Source organism: Leucoraja erinacea, chromosome 10 (genome assembly GCF_028641065.1).
Source record: "Leucoraja erinacea ecotype New England chromosome 10, Leri_hhj_1, whole genome shotgun sequence".
NCBI classification, from domain to species: Eukaryota; Metazoa; Chordata; class Chondrichthyes; order Rajiformes; family Rajidae; genus Leucoraja; species Leucoraja erinaceus.
The window spans coordinates 25,768,266-25,787,872 of record NC_073386.1 but is presented as its reverse complement, the minus strand read 5'-3'; the positions used below and the strand labels follow the sequence as shown (position 1 = coordinate 25,787,872).

Here is a 19,607-nt window from a genome sequence, read left to right as displayed (position 1 = left end):
TAATTGCACTCCTTGGCATCAGCAAATAGAACCACAATGCAAAACCTAACAGATCTTTCAACTGTCAGATAACAGTGAGCAAAGCAGCTGGTGGAATGAAAATTTGTTTCTGATGAATGTTTAAATTCATAAGGAGCCCCCTTATAAAGTCACAATCCAATATCTCAGATTAAAATGATGAATAAGATTTTCACCACCTCCATCTCCTGCAAAAAATCCCCAGTACAATCTATTTTTCATCTCGGTATTCTAAAATATAAATGATTTTGAATTAAATGTGTGGATTGTATTTATTCTGATTACAGAATCAGAAATTTACAGGGAATTTAAAATGTCCCAACTCCCCACCAAACCTATAAAGCATTAAAACAAAAATACAGGTCCATGACAACTCACTTATAGCTTTTGGGGTGGGAGATTGCAACCTTCACCTGGTCCGCCCTGTTTCGACAAATGCAATCAACCCGGCGTGCACAATCAAATAGAACAAGGTGTCCTACAACTTTAGGCTGTGCACACCATACGCAAGAAGAAGAAGACTCACAGCTTTAATTAAGGATTAGTTTTTTTTATTCTTTGCACAAATATCAATTTATTTATTAAGAACACCAGTCAATTGGAGATTTAACCATGGCTCAACAACCTAGTGATTACTTCTCTTGCAGAACTGGTATGTTCTAAATAGGCAGGTTTGTACATGGAGATTTTGTTTTACCTCCTCTCAAAATAATCCATTGCCAAACTGGTGACATTTTCCCCAAAAAGTGAAGTAATGGCAAACCAAAGTGCAATATAATTTAAATATTTACCGATATTTGTGGCTCAATGAATTCTGATGCAACTACATCATTATTGGATGATCAATAAAAGCACAAATCTTAAAATACACTCTCAGATAGTTATATTAGCACACTTATGGTGGAATGCCTTTTTTTTAAAAGCAGAAGCATTAATCAGGATTTCATTTTACATGTAAATGCACATTCTTAGCAACACACTATATGTTATTGTGGGTCATTTCCAACTGACAGATGTCATTTCAAAACTTTATGGTAGGGATAAAGCTTTAGATTTGATGTGAAAGCAGAGATGTTGTTAATGGGAATTGCAGTTTTCATCAGCGGAGAGACGGCTACAAAGGAAATCCAGAGTTCTTCCCCACACGCAGACTGATATTCATATTTGGAGCTATCAGTGACCTGATCCAGTTCGTGTTGCCCAGATCCAATCACCTATGAAACATAAGCAACAAAAAAATAATACAAGTACAACAGAATCACAACCATTTCAGCATGAAAGTAAGCCATTCAACCCTTTCAATCCATACTAGCTCTATACAAGAGCAATCCAGCTAGCATTGTTTCCCTGTCAAGAGCCCTGCAATTTTTTTTCTTTTTCAGATTCTAACTAATGACTGCATAAAAATATTTTCATCCCATCACTGCATTATTTTCCTAATCACCTACATACTGCAACCCCATCAATCTCAGTATCATCTGCATCTAACCAATCTAAGTTTACAGCCCAAATTATTTATCAATATCACAAACAAAGAACCCAGCATGAATCCTGCCTGAACTCCAGTGGTCACAGACCTCCAGCCTGAATATTGTCCTGCTACCACAATCCTGTCTTTTATCAGTAAGCCTGTTATGAATCCATAACAATGAAAGATTATAGCAATATGTCTGCAATTTCCATTCTTCCTTCAGCAAATAAAGATAGATATAGATGTGGTAATTTAACTACTCTGTTCAGCTTTCTAAAATCTCATTCTTACTCATTTTAGCCATCAGCCTCTTCAAGATATTACAAACCTCTATCTGATACAAACACTGTTCATTGCTGAGATTCAAATGGCATTATCTTCCTTGGTAAATACCAACATAAAGCATTAATTTAGCATCTTGAACATGTCCTGTGAATCAGATATTTTTGAACGCAGAGATCATAGCTAAGGTGTTTAATGAGTATGTTACATTGATTAGGAGGGGAAAGGGGAAACCCCATTTACTTAAATATAAATAGTTGTTAAATGTCTCTGAACATCAGAGCTCACAGGAGCGTTGGGGTTAGGGGCAGAAGGTGCAAGACCTTTTAAGTGCACTGCTAAAATCCCATCCAGCCCATGCTGCAGGTATTCGAGCTGTATTGGACAAGGTAAACCCTCTGCGTCCAGACCAGGGAAGTTCAGGCATAGGGGAAGCAAGCCATCACAATCTACCCATTATTGATTCATGAAAGGTAATTATAATGGCACAGAATGTCACATAAAATGCTCTTTCCACTGATTAGACTAAAAACAAACATGAAATTCATCCTAAATCATTTCATTAACAATTCACATAGAATACTGAAAAAAAAAAGACAGCAAGGGACAAGATTTCCATGAATTAAATTTGGGATTCCTCTAATTGTATAGCAGAGAAACCACTAAATTATTAGGAAAGTGGGTTTTAAAAATTTACGATAATAGAAATTTAAATATGTTTTGCATCTCACACAAAACAATTTCATGGCAGACCTTCTACATACGAGGTAAATATCCAAGAAGTCATTTATTGTTAAGGATAAACCTACTGGGTAGGCGGTACTTACATGAATACTAAGTTTTTTACTCTTCTGCCCCTGGTGCCCTGCGAACCAAGCTACCAAATCTGCTTTGGTGAATGATTTAAGGGCTTGAATCTGTTTAAAACATAATAGGTATGGTATTAACATATTTGTTGTATTTTTCTTAATGCGATAATTTTGACAAACATCAAAAGTACAGAATAAAAAATGCATATTCTTTCTCTCCACTGTATTATAGAAATCAAGGTACCATGCAATACAAGCAAGTCCAGTTACATAATTAAATAATCAGGAGGAAAGTTCCCCACTCATCCTCAGTTTATATAGATTTGTACAAAGCATATCCACATGCTTTATGATGTATATTAGAAGGATGGGCCTTCAAGGCTGTTCTGCCATTTAATAAGATCATGACTGACCATGCTGTAACTTCATTTCTGCATTCCTACCTACTTGTGGTAACCTTTTACCTTGTTGCTTAATAAGTATCTTCTGGTTCAAAGTATTCAAATACTTCAATTGAACCACAATTTCAGGAAAAGACTCCAACAACTCTGAACCCTATGCAAGAAAAAAAGTTTCCACACCTCCATATAAATGGTGACACCTTATTTTAAAACAGCAACCTCCAGTTCCAGATTTTCCCACAAGAGGAAACATCTTCTCCAAATCTACCCAGTCAAGACCACTATGTTTTAATTAAGTCAACTTCACTAAACTGCAGTAAATACATTATACAAATACAAATGTGATCTTACCAATGCTCTACAAGGCTGAAGAATAACCTTAGATAGACAAAAAACTGGAGTAACTCAGTAGGCCAAGCAACATTACTGGAGAAAAGGAATAGGTGACGTTTTGCGCCAAGACCCTTCTTCAGACAGAGTCAGAGGAACAGCGGATACAGTAGATGAGGTTGGAGGTTGTACAAGTGAACCTGTACCTCACCTAAAAGGACTATCGGGGTTCCTGGACAGAGTCGAGAGAGGAGGTATAGAGACAGGTGTTGCATCTCCTGCGGTTGTAGGGGAAGGTATCTGGCGGGGGGGGGGTGATTTGCCTGGGAAGGGGTGAGTTAACCAGGAAGTTACGGAGGGAATGGTCTCTGCGGAAAGGGGTGGAAATGGGAGGATGTGACTAGTGGTGGGATCCCGTTGGAGGTAGAAACCTCCTTTCTGTGTTCAAACTCCTCTAACATCCTGTTAACTTTACAAATTATTTGCTACACCTGCATACTATAGCCTTCTCTGGACTAAGACACCTAAATTCCTCAGCAATCTCTTCACGTTCTAATCAAAATATATAGGTCCTCATGCTGGTTTTAATACACCACTCCTATTAACATTCAGCATTTCATCCATCTATGTAAGATATATCTCACAATATTCACAAGACTAACCAATTTAGTGAAATACATGTCCAAAATAGCAGCTATTATAAAGAAACTAAATGTCATATGGATAAATAAAGGTGAACAAAAAAAACGTTTTTTTCCTTTTAAGCAGACGATAAAACAAATCACCTAATTCATCCTCCACGACAATGGGGTTTTATCCCTGCTTGTTGCCAGTGAATCACAATTGTGGGCTAGTTGTGGATAATATTTGTTTCTACTGCCATTTACTGGTTTATGCAGAGGTGACTCAGGCATTGGGTTCCAATCAACCACTTGTCTAAGTATGTTTTTTGATGATACTAAAATATGCAGCATTTACAGAGAGACATTTTAAAACATCTGTGAGTTAAGGAATGGCCTAATGCCAGTACCTTTATTGATAGTGTTGATCTTTGAAACAGAGAGAGTAACAAATTACACACAGGTATATAAAAGGTGGTGTTTTTATGTCTGTCGCTGTTGGAACATTCTACAGCAGCGTAGCCTTATTTTCACGCAAATTATTCTCATTCACATTTGCCCATCACAGCCCACTTTTAGTTCTTTTTGCCCTTAACCTACAAGCATGTTTTGTGGGACGAGAGGGGAAATAGGAGCATTTTGAAAGGAAACCTACATGGTCAAGGAAGGAATAAATGCAAACTTTGCACAGACAGCACCTGCACTAAGGATCAGACCCAAGCGGCAAACAGCATTAAATGTTGTACCATCCACCCATGACTAAATTGCATAAATGATCCTATTATCCCTCAGGTAGACACAAAATGCTGGAGTAACTCAGCGGGTCAGGCAGCATCTCTGGAGAGAAAGAATGGGTGACATTTCGGGTCTAGAAGGGTCTGGAAAAGGGTCTTGACCCGAAACGTCACCCATTCCTTCTCTTCAGAGATGCTGCCTGACCTGCTGAGTTACTCCAGCATTTTGTGTCTACCTTCGATTTAAACCAACATCTGCAGTTCTTTCCTAAACTATTGTCCCACAGTATCTGTTTCACTGCAGAAGTAGGTATTCTATACCAATTCTACCCCACTCGGAAACAAATTTATACAAGGTCATTACCGTTCCTAGTTAGATAGGGAATATGCCCAACTAAAAGTACAGTGCATTTTAAAACAGCATTCTCTGACTGCAGCATACATGAGTGGATTTTGGTTAGGGATAAAAATTAAATTAATTGATTAAATAAAAATAATTAATTAATGTGGGTATGGCAGGATAAGGGATGTTGTAGCTTTTGTAGGAAATGATGAAAAACCATGTGTGCAGCCAAAGAAACATGGGCTCAGAATTAATGTGTTAAGAGTCTGAGATATCTTTTCTCGTGGCAGATAAATTGGCCAATGTAAATTTCCCGTAGTATGTAGGCGAGCAGTAGAATCAAGGTGGTTCTGGACAGATAGAATTGAGATTAAAATGGGATCAGTAAAGCGTTAGTGCTTGTAGGTCGGTGTGGACTTGTGGGCTGAAACACCTGATAGCAGGCAGTACGACAATAACTAGATTGTATTAAATAATTTTAAAATGGTTTGGTCTTAAACAAAGATGATAGAATATTCTCACAATCATTGGTCCGATATCTTTAAACTGCAAACATTTAAACACACTATGTATTAAAGAAAAGAAAATTCACTGCTTAGTTAAATATTGTTGCATTAGCTAGGTTGCATGGAATGTAGCATCCTCCTTTCTTATTTTTACTTAGCTTAATAATACCTCATGGGTAAGCCTGTCAAACAGGTATTGCTGTGTAAAAATTTCATCCCAGTTTCTGTCCACTTCTTCTCCTAGATGTGTGTCTTCACAAAGCTTAAGCTTAATCAATGCAGTTACCTGTTCAAGTAATAAAAATGATTAAATATTTAAAATATATTTATAAAGTAGCAAAAACCTGTCTTCGAGTACAACATTCCCCAAATCAAGTAATCATCAACATAAATTTAGTAGAATAAAAACCACAGGTGTACTTTTCTTTTAATAGATTTAATAATATATTTCATGAATATATGAATTAGTAAAGGTTCAAAGTGGCAGTATTTTAATCAGCTTCCTAAACTCAGTTACATTTACTTAAATGAAACTGATTTTCCAAGTGCAAAATACAGCTGCTGCCAAAACCATAGTTCAACTACAAGATGAATTTCTACAAAACAGATTTATAGCAGAAGAAAACAACTCTAACAACGCTCAACAATTTTAGAGCAATGCAGGGAGGTCCACTAAAAAAAAAGACCAACGTATAACAAATTCACTTTGGAAAGTGGCAACTGAACATATAAACACCACACCCAGATCATAAATTACTGCGTTTAAAAAAAGCTTTGTCCTCATGTCACCTCTGGATCTTTTGGTAATCTTGATCCTTCAATTGTCTAAAAGTCTCTTAAATAACTAATGGAAATAAAATTTCTATTTACCATATCCAAACACCATCATGATTTTGTATATTATTAAATCTCTTTTTCAGTAATGCCATAGAATAATTACCGATGGAAGTCAATTTATTTGGTATTTTCAAAAGGATTCATGCAGCAAAGCAAAATTATTTATTAATGTCATAACAAATATGCGGACTTGGATACAACTTGGTTCAAAGGGTCATTTGCTACCTCAGCGTTGCTTGGTTTTAAAAGGACATTATTAATTGTCCATGTGATACTGGATATCACTCCATAGCTTGTTTTACTTACTAAACAGATCTTAACCAGGCCTTGGGTTTTATGGCTTAAGTACATCTTTAATAACAGATATATTCACAGACACATATTGGAGGAAGGTTTTAACTATATTGTGATTAGTGCTGTTCTAAATTGTTGGGTAAATTATGTCTTTAACTTGAACTCTTATAATAGATATACAGCAATGGAAACGGGTGCTTCAGCCTACTAAATCTATTCTGCCCGTGCACAAATATTTCTCATTTCATTCCATTCAACAATTGTCCTTTTGTCTATCTGCAAACTTCTGCTGAGGGTTGAAAAAAACGGAATGATTTCCAAAATAAGCTAGGGTCAATTTGTGATTATTTGTTTTCCATAGAAGTGAATATTCACTGCTGTGGTTGCTAACTGTGGATTTTACCTCCTTTTCTGGAAGTATTATAATAATAATAATAATAATAAACTTTATTACGGACTCAAGGTCCAGACAAGGGGCAACATTACATATCAAATATCATAAATACATATAAAATCTTGGTATATCACTTATAAAAACATCATAATTTATATATTAAAAAAAACCCACAATACATAAGTTAAAAATCCAGTTAAAAAGATGATCAATGTCCTACAACGAGACAACGATACCAGTGTCTCCACAGCTGGGATTCGTAGTGTGTAGTACTAACCCTTATGGGCCACAATAAGCACATTTTTAGATTCATTTATCCCGCAAATGAATTTATACATGTGGTGTCTTAGGATAGCTTCTAAAGTACTGACTCCTGCAGCCACAAACATATTACTGGCACTACACCATTTGGGTTGCCTTAGCAGTGTTCTCATGGCATCGTTATATGCCACCTTTAGTCTCTGCATACGTGTCTTTAAATAGTTCGACCACAGGTGCGCAGTGTAGAGTGGTGTGCAGTATGCTCTAAATAGCGACATCTTCACCACATCTGCACACGCACCAAATTTATGCAAGAGAATATTCGCCTGTACATACAGCATGCGTGGTTGCCTATAAATATCCTCATCATCTTTCATTTGTTCTGTAATAACATGCCCTAGATATTTTATCTTATTACAGACACTAAGATTATTGTCAGACAATTTAAAATCAGGATATTTTAGACATTTATCCTCTTTGGTTCTACAGATCATAACAGCACTCTTACTAGCATTATATTTAATGTCATGTTCCACACCATACACAGAACATATAGTAAGGAGCTGCTGGAGACCAGCGCTAGATGGACTAAAGACCACAAGATCATCTGCATACATAATATGGTTCACTAAAATATTACCAATCACGCACCCAGTGTTACAGGTTTTCAATTGTTTAGACAGATCATCAATATATAGATTAAAAAGGACTGGGGACAAAATTCCCCCTTGTCTAACACCATTGCTAACCCCAAATGGGGCTGAGACCCTGTTGCCCCATTTTATTTGCATAGTCTGGTGGGCATACCAGTAGGCCAGAATTCTAACAATGTATTCAGGCACCCCTCTTTGACTCATTTTACCAAACAGCTTTCTGTGATTAACACGGTATATTCACCACCCTGCAGTGAGGTACACCACCAAAATCCTCCAGGTCCATGAAGATTTTTGATGTCTCACAGATGGTCAGATACAAAAACATATTTACTCAATGCTACTGTAAACAAATCACTCTTACAAATATTTAACACTGCGGATGCAAGGACACTTGTTTCGGACAGCTTGTTGTCAAAGGTGTGTACCTTGCTGATCCACAATGTGTCCACAATTGGTAAAGCAATTCTGCACATGGCAGCATCCTGGATACCTTGAGATAAGCCTGTTCATCAAAATGTTTTTATTGTGGTTGTGTGTTCTTTTTTACTGTACCGCTGCTGGCAACCCAAATTCCACCGACCTTGGTTGTGTGGCAATTAAATTATATCGATATCAATCAATAAATTATATCAATATCAATATCAATCAATATCCACACCACATCATACATTGATGACAGATTTATAATCCAACCCTTTATGATAGCACGGCAAAATCTGTTCATGATGTTTGTTCGTCAATTTGGGAACAATCACTACAACTTCATTGGGGAGGGAAGGATCAATAAATAGGTCCAATGTTATGGCATTGTAAATTAGAATAGGGACAAGAGAGCTTTGGATGATGTTGAAGTTTATGGAGGATGGAAGATGAGCAACTGATCTGCAGAACACTCAAATGTCAACATGACATAAGCAAGGATGTGTTTCATCAGCAGGGCTAAAACATTAATGACTATGAGACAGAGGCAGAACCAGTCTTTGTGGTGGACAGAACAAGGGTTTTGAATTTCAGCTCAGAATAAATAGGAAGTTCAAAAAATCTAAGTTTCACACAATCTGGTTCACCATAAAACAGTGACCCGATTGAGGAGATGGAATTGGGACTGAGGTAAACGGAATATAGCCAAGGGCAATAGTATTGGGGATTTGTCAAAGTTTAATTGGAGTAAGCAAAAATCAAACAAAAAAAACTGCAGATGCTGGAAATATAAACCAAAAACAGAAAAGCTAAAAATGCTTAGCCGATAAAAAGAGTCTTAGACCTGAAACTTTAACATTTGTTCCTTTCCACAGGAACTGCTGTTATTTTTATTCCAGCATTTACAGTTTTTGTTTAAGTGGAGTAAGTATATCTGTAGCAGGATAAAATGCAGTGCAAGCTGACAAAACTAAAGTGTTGCAGGTTGAACACATAAACATACTTGTGGAATAGATGTATTTTCTAATATTTAAGCAAGAGCAAATACACTATAGAGATGTGTTTTTTGTCATTTTGCAGTGATGATTTTGTTTTCATTTAAAAAGTCCAATGGATAATGAGAACCATTAAACCATGAAGAAAACTGGTCTTCAAAGCTTTACAACAATATTTTATTTGAATTGTTTGTAATATTACTTACCTGAGTATTGAAGGAATCTTGAGTCATTGATGTTAGTTTTTTATGAAAACTGCTCAGAAATTCTTCTATTTTCATGTCTACAACTTCGGTACTGTTAAGAATTTAAATGTAATTAACAACAATGGAATCAGAACCCAGTACATGAAACTATAAAACTTTATTAGAGGTGGAAGTTTGGGTTCCCCTCAGTCCTGATCCATCTTCAATAAGATCCTGGTTATTGCTCCACCTAAAGGCCATTTTCACCCCAATCCCCCAAATTCCATCAATTACTTGAACATACATCTGCACCCCTTTGGATTACAGATTTTCAAAGATTTGGAACCCTCCAAGTAAAGAGGTTCTCCTAACCCCACTCTAAGTAGCTGATCTCTATTCCCAAGGGTATTCCTCAAGTTCTAGACTCATCATCCAAAGATTACCATTGCTTTATCTTCATCAATTTCTTAGAATTACTAATGTTTCAATCGATAAACCATTCACTCTTCCGATTTCCATGTAGCTTAGGGCAATCCTCCTCAATATCTATTGACTGCAAAATCTCTTCAACACACAAATCAAGTGAACCTGCACTGCAACATTTCCAAGGCAAGTATATCTTCTTAGGTACTGAGACAGAAACATCTCAGAGCAAAGCAAATAAGATGTGATCACACCAAACGCCCTGCACAATTACAGCAAGATTTACTTGCTCCTGCGTACCACCTTGTTTGTAATAAAGGCCAAGATATAATTTGACTTTCTAATTACTCTTGTTTCATGAAGCAACACACAAAGATCATGTTGTATATCCATCTATACTAACTCAAAAATAAAATACGACTAGGAGTTAAAATCTGAAATGAAAACAGAAAGTGAAGTGAATTGTGAACATCTGTTAATTTTCCAGGGCACCATCACCATAATTGGGAAAAATTAGAAGTAAAGCAAATTTTAAGAAGCAGAAAAACAAGAGTAGGGACCAAAGAATATAAAGAAAGCTAGCTGTGTGATAATGCAAGAAGATATTAATTGACAAAACAGTATGGTGGTGGAGGAAATTGGTAAAGAGATTAGTGAACAACAGGCAGGTTTAGAGAAAGTATAAATGGGAGACAGAATCACCATACAGAACAGTGGGTTTACTAAAAATTGCAGTTACTAGCTTTGGCTTTTCTGACAAAACAACTATAAGTTCACATTATATTCTAACTGCCACTTTCTTGACCTAATTATGTCCTTTTGAAAACTTTATATCTTTCCTCACACCTCACTTATTCACCTCAAATCTGGATACGCTACACTCTTTCCTGCCCTGGGTATCGCATGGCCAACAACATGAGCAATGGCAGAATAATGTTCAATTTACTCTACAATCTCAGCCCAGCTATCAACTCAAGCCAAATGGTTACCCACACACAAAAAAAGAATAATGATAATTCAAATTCATTGTCAATTACAATAATGGGGAGATGTTTGAGATTCTTGCATATTCATCTTCAGCTACTGAATTAGCATGACACAATACACACTAGTGTGCCCCTAATGTAGGGACAAAAGAAAAATGTATTAAACAGATCGGCTCTTTGTGCAAAATGTCCTACATAAATCTTGCCATGTGCGTTTACTTGCTCACGTGTCCAGTGCAATCAGCTGCTTTTCTTAACTTTGTGATTGCTTTTAATTGATCCACCTATTAGAATTTAAAAACGTGAAAAAAAATAGAAATTGCTTGGAAATTAGATAGATGCCAAGAATGTAAACAAATTATGATTGGGGGGAAAAAAACCAGGGGAATGGGGTGTCTATCTATATTTAAAATTAGTCAGGTGTGGGGGAGGAACAGCATCCCATTTGGTAAATAATGGAACAAACTTTGAACCAAATGAATAATCAGCATCAGTACAGTTCTCTAATGTTCAAAGCTAATTGCTACACACTTCCCTCTGCCCACCCCGAAGATTTGATAAACAGAACGAACCAAAAACAAAAGCATACCTAAATTTTGTTGCCTGTGTTTCCACTGTGATAGAGAATCCCAAGACTCCGGAAGTATTTCGGCAGGTAGGATACACATGGTACCTGACGTACAGAATATGAAGAAGAATATTTCAATTAATGAACTATATACTACATGTTTTGATTATTACAGTGATGGGCATTTATGGACTGAGCAGTTAATTGTATTATAATCAGAGAGCAAATTTCAAGAATCTCTCCCAAGCAACTCATGTCATTCTTTAGTTTTAACCAACATATAAGATAAATTCAATTGATTACAAAATGTTTTTCCATCCAATTCAATTTAATTATCACATCCAATGAGCCAACATCTCCTGTATGTTCTACGAGGCACCAAGTGGAAAGATCATGAATGCCCAGCGATTAACAAACATATTTCTGAATTAGTACAATATTATTATGTATTATAAAAATAAAGTTCCCCTTTCTAAATTTTAATTTTTGTTTTCCTCTTACTTATTTTCACTAAATATTTAACATTGCAGTGTTCATTATAATCTACAATCAACACAATTGGCTACCTCTCATAAATATGGAGCCAGGCCCCAAATGCATAGTGGGTTTTTTTAACTAGCTAAAATGGTCTATTTCTAAATAGGTTCATTGAAATCTAACCTGTCCTTCCAATAAGCAAGTTAATCTTATTACTCGAACCAGTGAAAAAAAGTCTCCCGAGGGAAATTCACAGCAACCCAGGAGCCAAGCATGAGCATTAGTTAATCTACAGACCACCTTCAATCATGCACTCTGATCAAAATGAAGCTTTCATCTCTAATGGAATATTTTAATAAAATAAATCTATAAATAGATAGCTATTTTGATCTTCAATTTTATTTTTGATAAACCTTCATTTCATGTCAACAATTCTTTCAAATCATGCTGGAAATGCCTCTATATTGTTAGGACAGGATTTAGATTGGTTTTAGAGTTAGAGAATTAGATACACCACTCCTATTAACATTCAGCATTTCATCCATCTATGTAAGATATATCTCACAATATTCACACGACTAACCAATTTAGTGAAATACATGTCCAAAATAGCAGTTTCTATCCATATATCTGTATATATAGTGTATTTAATGTTCAAATTATGTCTTTAATCAAAATGAATCACATCACCTGCTATTCTCAGCTGTTGAAACTTTCTTTTTTTCAATTCTTACTCTGCTATAAATCCAGAGCACAATGTCGCTCAATTATATCTATATTTACTCTTTTCAACTTTAATGAAATCCTGGTTCTATTTCACTTTATTTTCAAGAAGGATATTGCAGGAAAAGGCCTTGAATGATACATATTATTAAGGAAATGGAGAAAAATATTTACCCAAGTGTTTCTTTCGTCCTCAGATAATCAAAGCAAGGTTCTTCCATGTGCATCTGAAATCCAGGATAAAAACCTATCTCAGCATAAACAAAAATCTTGTATATAGGGGATTTGTTTTAAATAACATGCAATACCAAAGGGTTGAAATATTTGGACCATTTTGGAGGAGATTGTGTATACACTTGTTGTCCTTTTAAAATTCAATAGTTTCAAGACAGTTCCTCCAGAGGGAGGAAAAAAGGGAACTGTATAGGAGTTCACATGACCAATAGTAAGGAAGTTTCAAGAACCTGCCATGAAGGAATATGAAAGTTTGACAATAATAACAGAATTGAGTAGAGGGAAATGAAAGGGAATGAAAAGGAAAATGGCGTTCAACAAATGTTTAGGAATTTTCTAAGATTGTAGCTAACAAAATAGATGAGAACAAGCAAGCTGCTGTGATGCAATTGGACTTTCAGAAGGCTCCTAAAGGTACCTAACAAGTCAAGTCAAGTCAAGTTTATTTGTCACATACACATACGAGATGTGCAGTGAAATGAAAGTGGCAATGCTCGCGGACTTTTGTGCAAAAGACAAACAACAAAACAACCAAACAAATTATAAACACAATCATAACACACATATTGTTTTACATAATAACACAGATACACAATACAAGGTATTGCAAGTAACATACCAGTGTACCCAGTGGATTGGTTAACAGAGAGTAGGAATAAATGAGTTATTTCAGGTTGGAAGGTTTTGACATGTGAAGTGCCATATACATTGGTTCTGGGACTGCTGCTTTTCACAATTGATATCAATAAAATGTGTGAAGGGAATCAAGCATAATTTATCCAAGTTTGAAGATGATATAAAGATAGTTGGCATTGAAGGCTCTCAGGAGAATGAAGGCTTCAGGAGGCGGGCATCAAGAATAGGGGTCAGGGGATATAGACAAGTTATGGGTATTGTTGATGTAACATTTTGTGAACAAAAACCATGTTAATTAGTGTACAAAGGAATAAGGATATGTAGGGTTTCCAACTTCAACAATGAAAAAAAACCTAGTTATCAATGCAGCAAAAAAAGGGAAGCTGTTATTGGCCTGATACACTTAGGCGATGTTTTAGGCAACTACAGGCGACTAGTTTGTCGCCACATGTTCGCCGGGAGCAGTCTCCTCAGTCGCGCAAAAAGTTGTAGCATCTTTCTGGTCGCCGTTAAATTTTCAACATGACTTCTCCTGTCGTAGGTTGTCGCCGTTTTTTCGGCGACCTACTACGACAGTCGCGGCAGTTGCCTAAAAGAATCACCGAGTGGGACAGGCCCTTTAGATTTGTCATCCACTAGAACAAGGAATACATTTTAAGAGGCAGGGATGTAATGTTCAGACTCTATAAGGTGCGGGTAAGGCTGAATTTGTAATATTGTGAGCCATTTTTGGCACCATATCTGAGGAAGGATGTGCTGGCTTTGAAGAGGGTCTATAGGAGGTTTACAAGAATTATCCCAGGAATGAGTAGGTTAACATATGATGAGCGTTTGACGGTACTGGGCCTGTACTCGCTGGAGAAAAATGAGTGGGGACCTCATTGAAACATACAGAAGAGTGAAAGGCTTGGATAGAGTGGATATGGAGAGGATGTTTCCACTAGTCGGAGAGTCGAGGACTAGAGGTCATAGCCTGAGGATGTTCTTTTAGGAAGGAGATGAGGAGAAATTTATTTAGTCAGAGGATGATGAATCTGTTGAATTTTTTTACCACAAAAGGCTGTGGAGGCCAAGTCAGTGCATATTTTTAAGGCTGAGATAGATAGATTCTTGATTAGTATAGGTATCAGAGGTTATGGGAAGAAGGCAGGAGAATGGGGTTAGGATGGAGATATATCAAACATGACTGAATATTGGAGTAGACTTGATAGGCCAAATGGCCTAATTCTACTTCTATTCCTTATGATCTTATGATCTAGTTTAGCAGACCTTGTTCAAAAAATGTAATTTGATTAGTAAGTGACAAATATAAATAGGGTTGGAATATGAGTACACTAGAGAGATAATTAATTTGTAACAGACACAAAAAGCCAAATGGATCACATCTGTGCTAAGCTTACACTACCATTATATCCACATACCATTTGCGCATACCATCAAAAATGAAGTGCAAAAATGGAGACACTGTTCAATAAGATGAAAAATTCCAAAGAACTTCAAACAAATATTAATAAATCTCAATTATTCTTTCAACTAGTTATTTATTAATTCTACAATTACTAATTTTGCACAAGGGTTTTGTTTATCATTTACTTACAACAAGTAGTTCCAAGAGGGCATTTTCTTTTACTTTGCAACAACCTGACTAAAATATAAAATATTAAAGTTAATTATTTATTCTTGAAAGAATATTTTACTTGTTCATAGCCAAATTAAGACACACAACAATGTTAAAAATGAATGTCAAACAACTCTGTACAATCATGTAATACAAATTATGTTTATATTTTCAGAGAGTATATTCATATTATATTGTGCATTTTAAAAGTTTATGGTAAAATTAAGATGGCATTAGAAATATTCTCTGTAAAAGTTCAAGTTCCAAAAAAACATGCAAAGATTTTCATGGGCAATTTGGCCATAATCACCATTGCTTTGAGGGACAAAATAAAAAAGTTACTGAAATCGTTCTAACTCAGTTACATTAATCGTTAGAAAAAAATGATTATGATTTTCAAGGAAGAGAACTAAATATTAAGTCATACAGCACAGAAACAGGCACTTCAGTACACTAAATATGGATCAACCATCAAAGAAAACAACTAAAATTGGGTAAAAAGTAAATTATATTGTTGTTTGTGACCCACCTGATAGTAAACAGTGACCTCAGAATTGGGATCATTTTTGTTTAAGGACTTAATTTTGCATATATGATGCTTCTGAGGTAATTCCACAACCCTGAACTGGACAGGTACGTGCCTCACCAGTGGCTTACACTGCAGCTTCCTGTAAAGTAATTAGCAAGTTTTTTTTGTGTAACAAGCAGTAACAATGTTATGATTTTTAAATAATATAGCATGTGGCTATCTTAGAAGAGAAATCTGAGGGATTCTCAGATACTATAGTGATATTTAAGAGACTTTTAGACAATAGGCAATAGTGCAGGAGTAGGCCATTCGGCCCTTCGAGCCAGCACCGCCATTCAACGTGATCATGGCTGATCATCCACAATCAGTACCCCGTTCCTGCCTTCTCCCCATTTCCCTATCTTAAAGAGCCCTATCTAGCTCTCTCTTGAAATTATCCAGAGAACCGGCTTCCACCGCCCTCTGAGGCAGAGATTTCCACAGACTCACCATTCTTTGTGAGAAAAAGTGTTTCCTTGTCTCCGTTCTAAATGGCTTACCCCTTATTCTTAAACTGTGCCCCCTGGTTCTGGACTCCCCTAACATCGGGAACATGTTTCCTGCCACTAGCGTGTCCAAACCCTTAACAATCTTATATGTTTCAATAAGATCCCCTCTCATCCTTCTAAACTCCATAGTGTACAAGCCCAGCCGCTCCATTCTCTCAGCATATGACAGTCCCGCCATCTCGGGAATTAACCTTGTAAACCTATGCTGCACTCCCTCAACAGCAAGAATGTCCTTCCTCAAATTAGGGGACCAAAACTACACACAATACTCCAGGCGTGGTCTCACTGGGGACCTGTACAACTGCAGAAGGACCTCTTTGCTCCTATACTTGACTCCTCATGTTATAAAGGCCAACATATAAAGAGTAAACCTAGCAATTATAGACCTGTTAGTTTGACTTCAGTGGTGGGCAAATTAATGGAAAAGGTACTTAGAGACAATATATATAAGCATCTAGATAAACAGGGTCTGATTAGGAACAGTCAACATGGATTTGTGCCTGGAAGGTCATGTTTGACTAATCTTCTTGAATTTTTTGAAGAGGTTACTAGGGAAATTGACGAGGGTAAAGCAGTGGATGTTGTCTATATGGACTTTAGTAAGGCTTTTGACAAGGTTCCTCATGGAAGGTTGGTTAAGAAGGTTCAACTGTTGGGTATAAATGCAGGAATAGCAAGATGGATTCAACAGTGGCTGAATGGGAGAAGCCAGAGGGTAATGGTGGATGGCTGTTTATCGGGTTGGAGGCAGGTGACTAGTGGGGTGCCTCAGGGATCTGTGTTGGGTCCTTTGTTGTTTGTCATGTACATCAATGATCTGGATGAAGGTGTGGTAAATTGGATTAGTAAGTATGCAGATGATACCAAGATAGGGGGTGTTGTGGATAATGAAGAGGATTTCCAAAGTCTACAGAGTGATTTAGGCCATTTGGAAAAATGGGCTGAAAGATGGCAGATGGAGTTTAATGCTGATAAATGTGAGGTGCTACACCTTGGCAGGACAAATCAAAATAGGACGTACATGGTAAATGGTAGGGAATTGAAGAATACAGTTGAACAGAGGGATCTGGGTATAACCGTGCATAGTTCCTTGAAGGTGGAATCTCACATAGATAGGGTGGTAAAGAAAGCTTTTGGTATGCTAGCCTTTATAAATCAGAGCATTGAGTATAGAAGCTGGGATGTAATGTTAAAATTGTACAAGGCATTGGTGAGACCAAATCTGGAGTACGGTGTACAATTTTGGTCGCCCAATTATAGGAAGGATGTCAACAAAATAGAGAGAGTACAGAGGAGATTTACTAGAATGTTGCCTGGGTTTCAACAACTAAGTTACAGAGAAAGGTTGAATAAGTTAGGTCTTTATTCTCTGGAGCGCAGAAGGTTAAGGGGGGACTTGATAGAGGTCTTTAAAATGATGAGAGGGATAGACAGAGTTGATGTGGACAAGCTTTTCCCTTTGAGAATAGGGAAGATTCAAACAAGAGGACATGACTTCAGAATTAAGGGACAGACGTTTAGGGGTAACATGAGGGGGAACATCTTTACTCAGAGAGTGGTAGCAGTGTGGAATGAGCTTCCAGTGGAAGTGGTGGAGGCAGGTTCATTGGTATCATTTAAAAATAAATTGGATAGGCATATGGATGAGAAGGGAATGGAGGGTTATGGTATGAGTGCAGGCAGGTGGGACGAAGGGAAAAAAGTTGTTCGGCATGGACTAGTAGGGCCGAGATGGCCTGTTTACGTGCTGTAATTGTTATATGGTTATATGGTTAACATGCCATTCGCTTTCTTCACTGCCTGCTGTACCTGCATGCTTACTTTCATAGACTGATGAACAAGGACCACCAGATCCCGTTGTACTTCCCCTTTTCCCAACTTGATGCCATTTAGATAGTAATCTGCCTTCCTGTTTTTGATACCAAAGTGGATTACCTCACATTTATCCACATTAAACTTAATCTGCCATGCACCTGCCCACTCCCCCAACCTGTCCAAGTCACCCTGCATTCTCATAGCATCCTCCTCACAGTTCACACTGCCACCCAGCTTTGTGTCAACTGCAAATTTTCTAATGTTACTTTGAATCCCTTCATCCAAATCATTGATGTATATTGTAAACAGCTGTGGTCCCAGCACCGAGCCTTGTGGTACCCCACTAGTCACTGTCTGCCATTCTGAAAGGGACCCGTTAATCCCTAATCTTTGTTTCCTGTCTGCCAACCAATTTTCTATCCATGTCAGCACTCTACCCCCAATACCATGTGCCCTAATTTTGCCCACTAATTTCCTATGTGGGACATTATCAAATGCTTTCTGAAAGTCCAGGTACACTACATCCACTGGCTCTCCCTTGTCCATTTTCCTAGTTACATCCCCAAAAAATTCCAGAAGATTAGTCAAGCATGATTTCCCCTTCGTAAATCCATGCTGATTCGGACTGATCCTGCTACTGCTATCCAAATGTGCCACTATTTCATCTTTTATAATTGACTCCAGCATCTTCCCCACCACCAATGTCAGGTTAAGTGGTCTATAATTCCCTGTTTTCTCTCTCCCGCCTTTCTTAAAAAGTGGGATAACGTTAGCTACCCTTCAATCCACAGGAACTGATCCTGAGTCTATAGAACATTGGAAAATTATCACCAATGTATCCACGATTTCAAGAGCCATTTCCTTAAGACCCTGGGATGCAGACCATCAGGCCCTTACATAGGCACATGGATATGCAGGGAATATAGATCAGGTGCAGGCAAAGGAGATTAACCTGGCATCATGTTCAGCATAGATATTGGGACCAAAGGGCCAGTTCCTGTGCTGTACATTTCTATGTCCTATGTTAGAAAGTTATATTTTATTTACCAAGGTGAATATCTTGCTTCTCTTTAGAATTCAACATTAATAAATCATTACGAATGTCCCCAAACTAAATGCTTCATATGATAAGAAGAAAGACTTACTTCACAATATAATTTTGAAATTCAACAGATTCCTTGGAAGAGGAAAAAAAAATTAATTTCATGCCACAATTCACAATTTTTGATAAGAAATAACAAATAAAAGTAGATAGATACAAAAAGCTGGAGTAACTCAGCAGTTCAAACATCATCCTTGGAGAAAAGGAATAGGCGACGTTTCAGGTCGAGACCCTTCTTCACTCAGACCCTTCTCAATCCGAAACATCAACTATTCCTTTTCTCCAAGGAGTTACTCCAGCTTTTTGTGTCTATCTTCGGTTTAAACGAGCATCTGCAATTCCTTCCAAAACAAATAAAAGTAATTTGAATAAAGAAGATTTACTAATTGAAC

General features: G+C 37.0%; 1 protein-coding gene across 1 annotated transcript in view; it reads right to left on the bottom strand.

Annotated features, from left to right (window-relative positions):
* Window positions 1-547: 547 nt before the first annotated feature.
* LOC129700936 (nardilysin-like) overlaps window positions 548-19,607 on the bottom strand; it is a 77,502-nt gene continuing 58,442 nt past the window's right edge. The window contains 9 exon segments of the mRNA XM_055641777.1: window positions 548-1,232; window positions 2,599-2,688; window positions 5,684-5,800; window positions 9,578-9,668; window positions 11,555-11,638; window positions 12,908-12,960; window positions 15,201-15,248; window positions 15,751-15,889; window positions 19,259-19,290. Coding sequence (XP_055497752.1) covers window positions 1,035-1,232; window positions 2,599-2,688; window positions 5,684-5,800; window positions 9,578-9,668; window positions 11,555-11,638; window positions 12,908-12,960; window positions 15,201-15,248; window positions 15,751-15,889; window positions 19,259-19,290 — 852 coding nt within the window. The 3' untranslated portion in view covers window positions 548-1,034.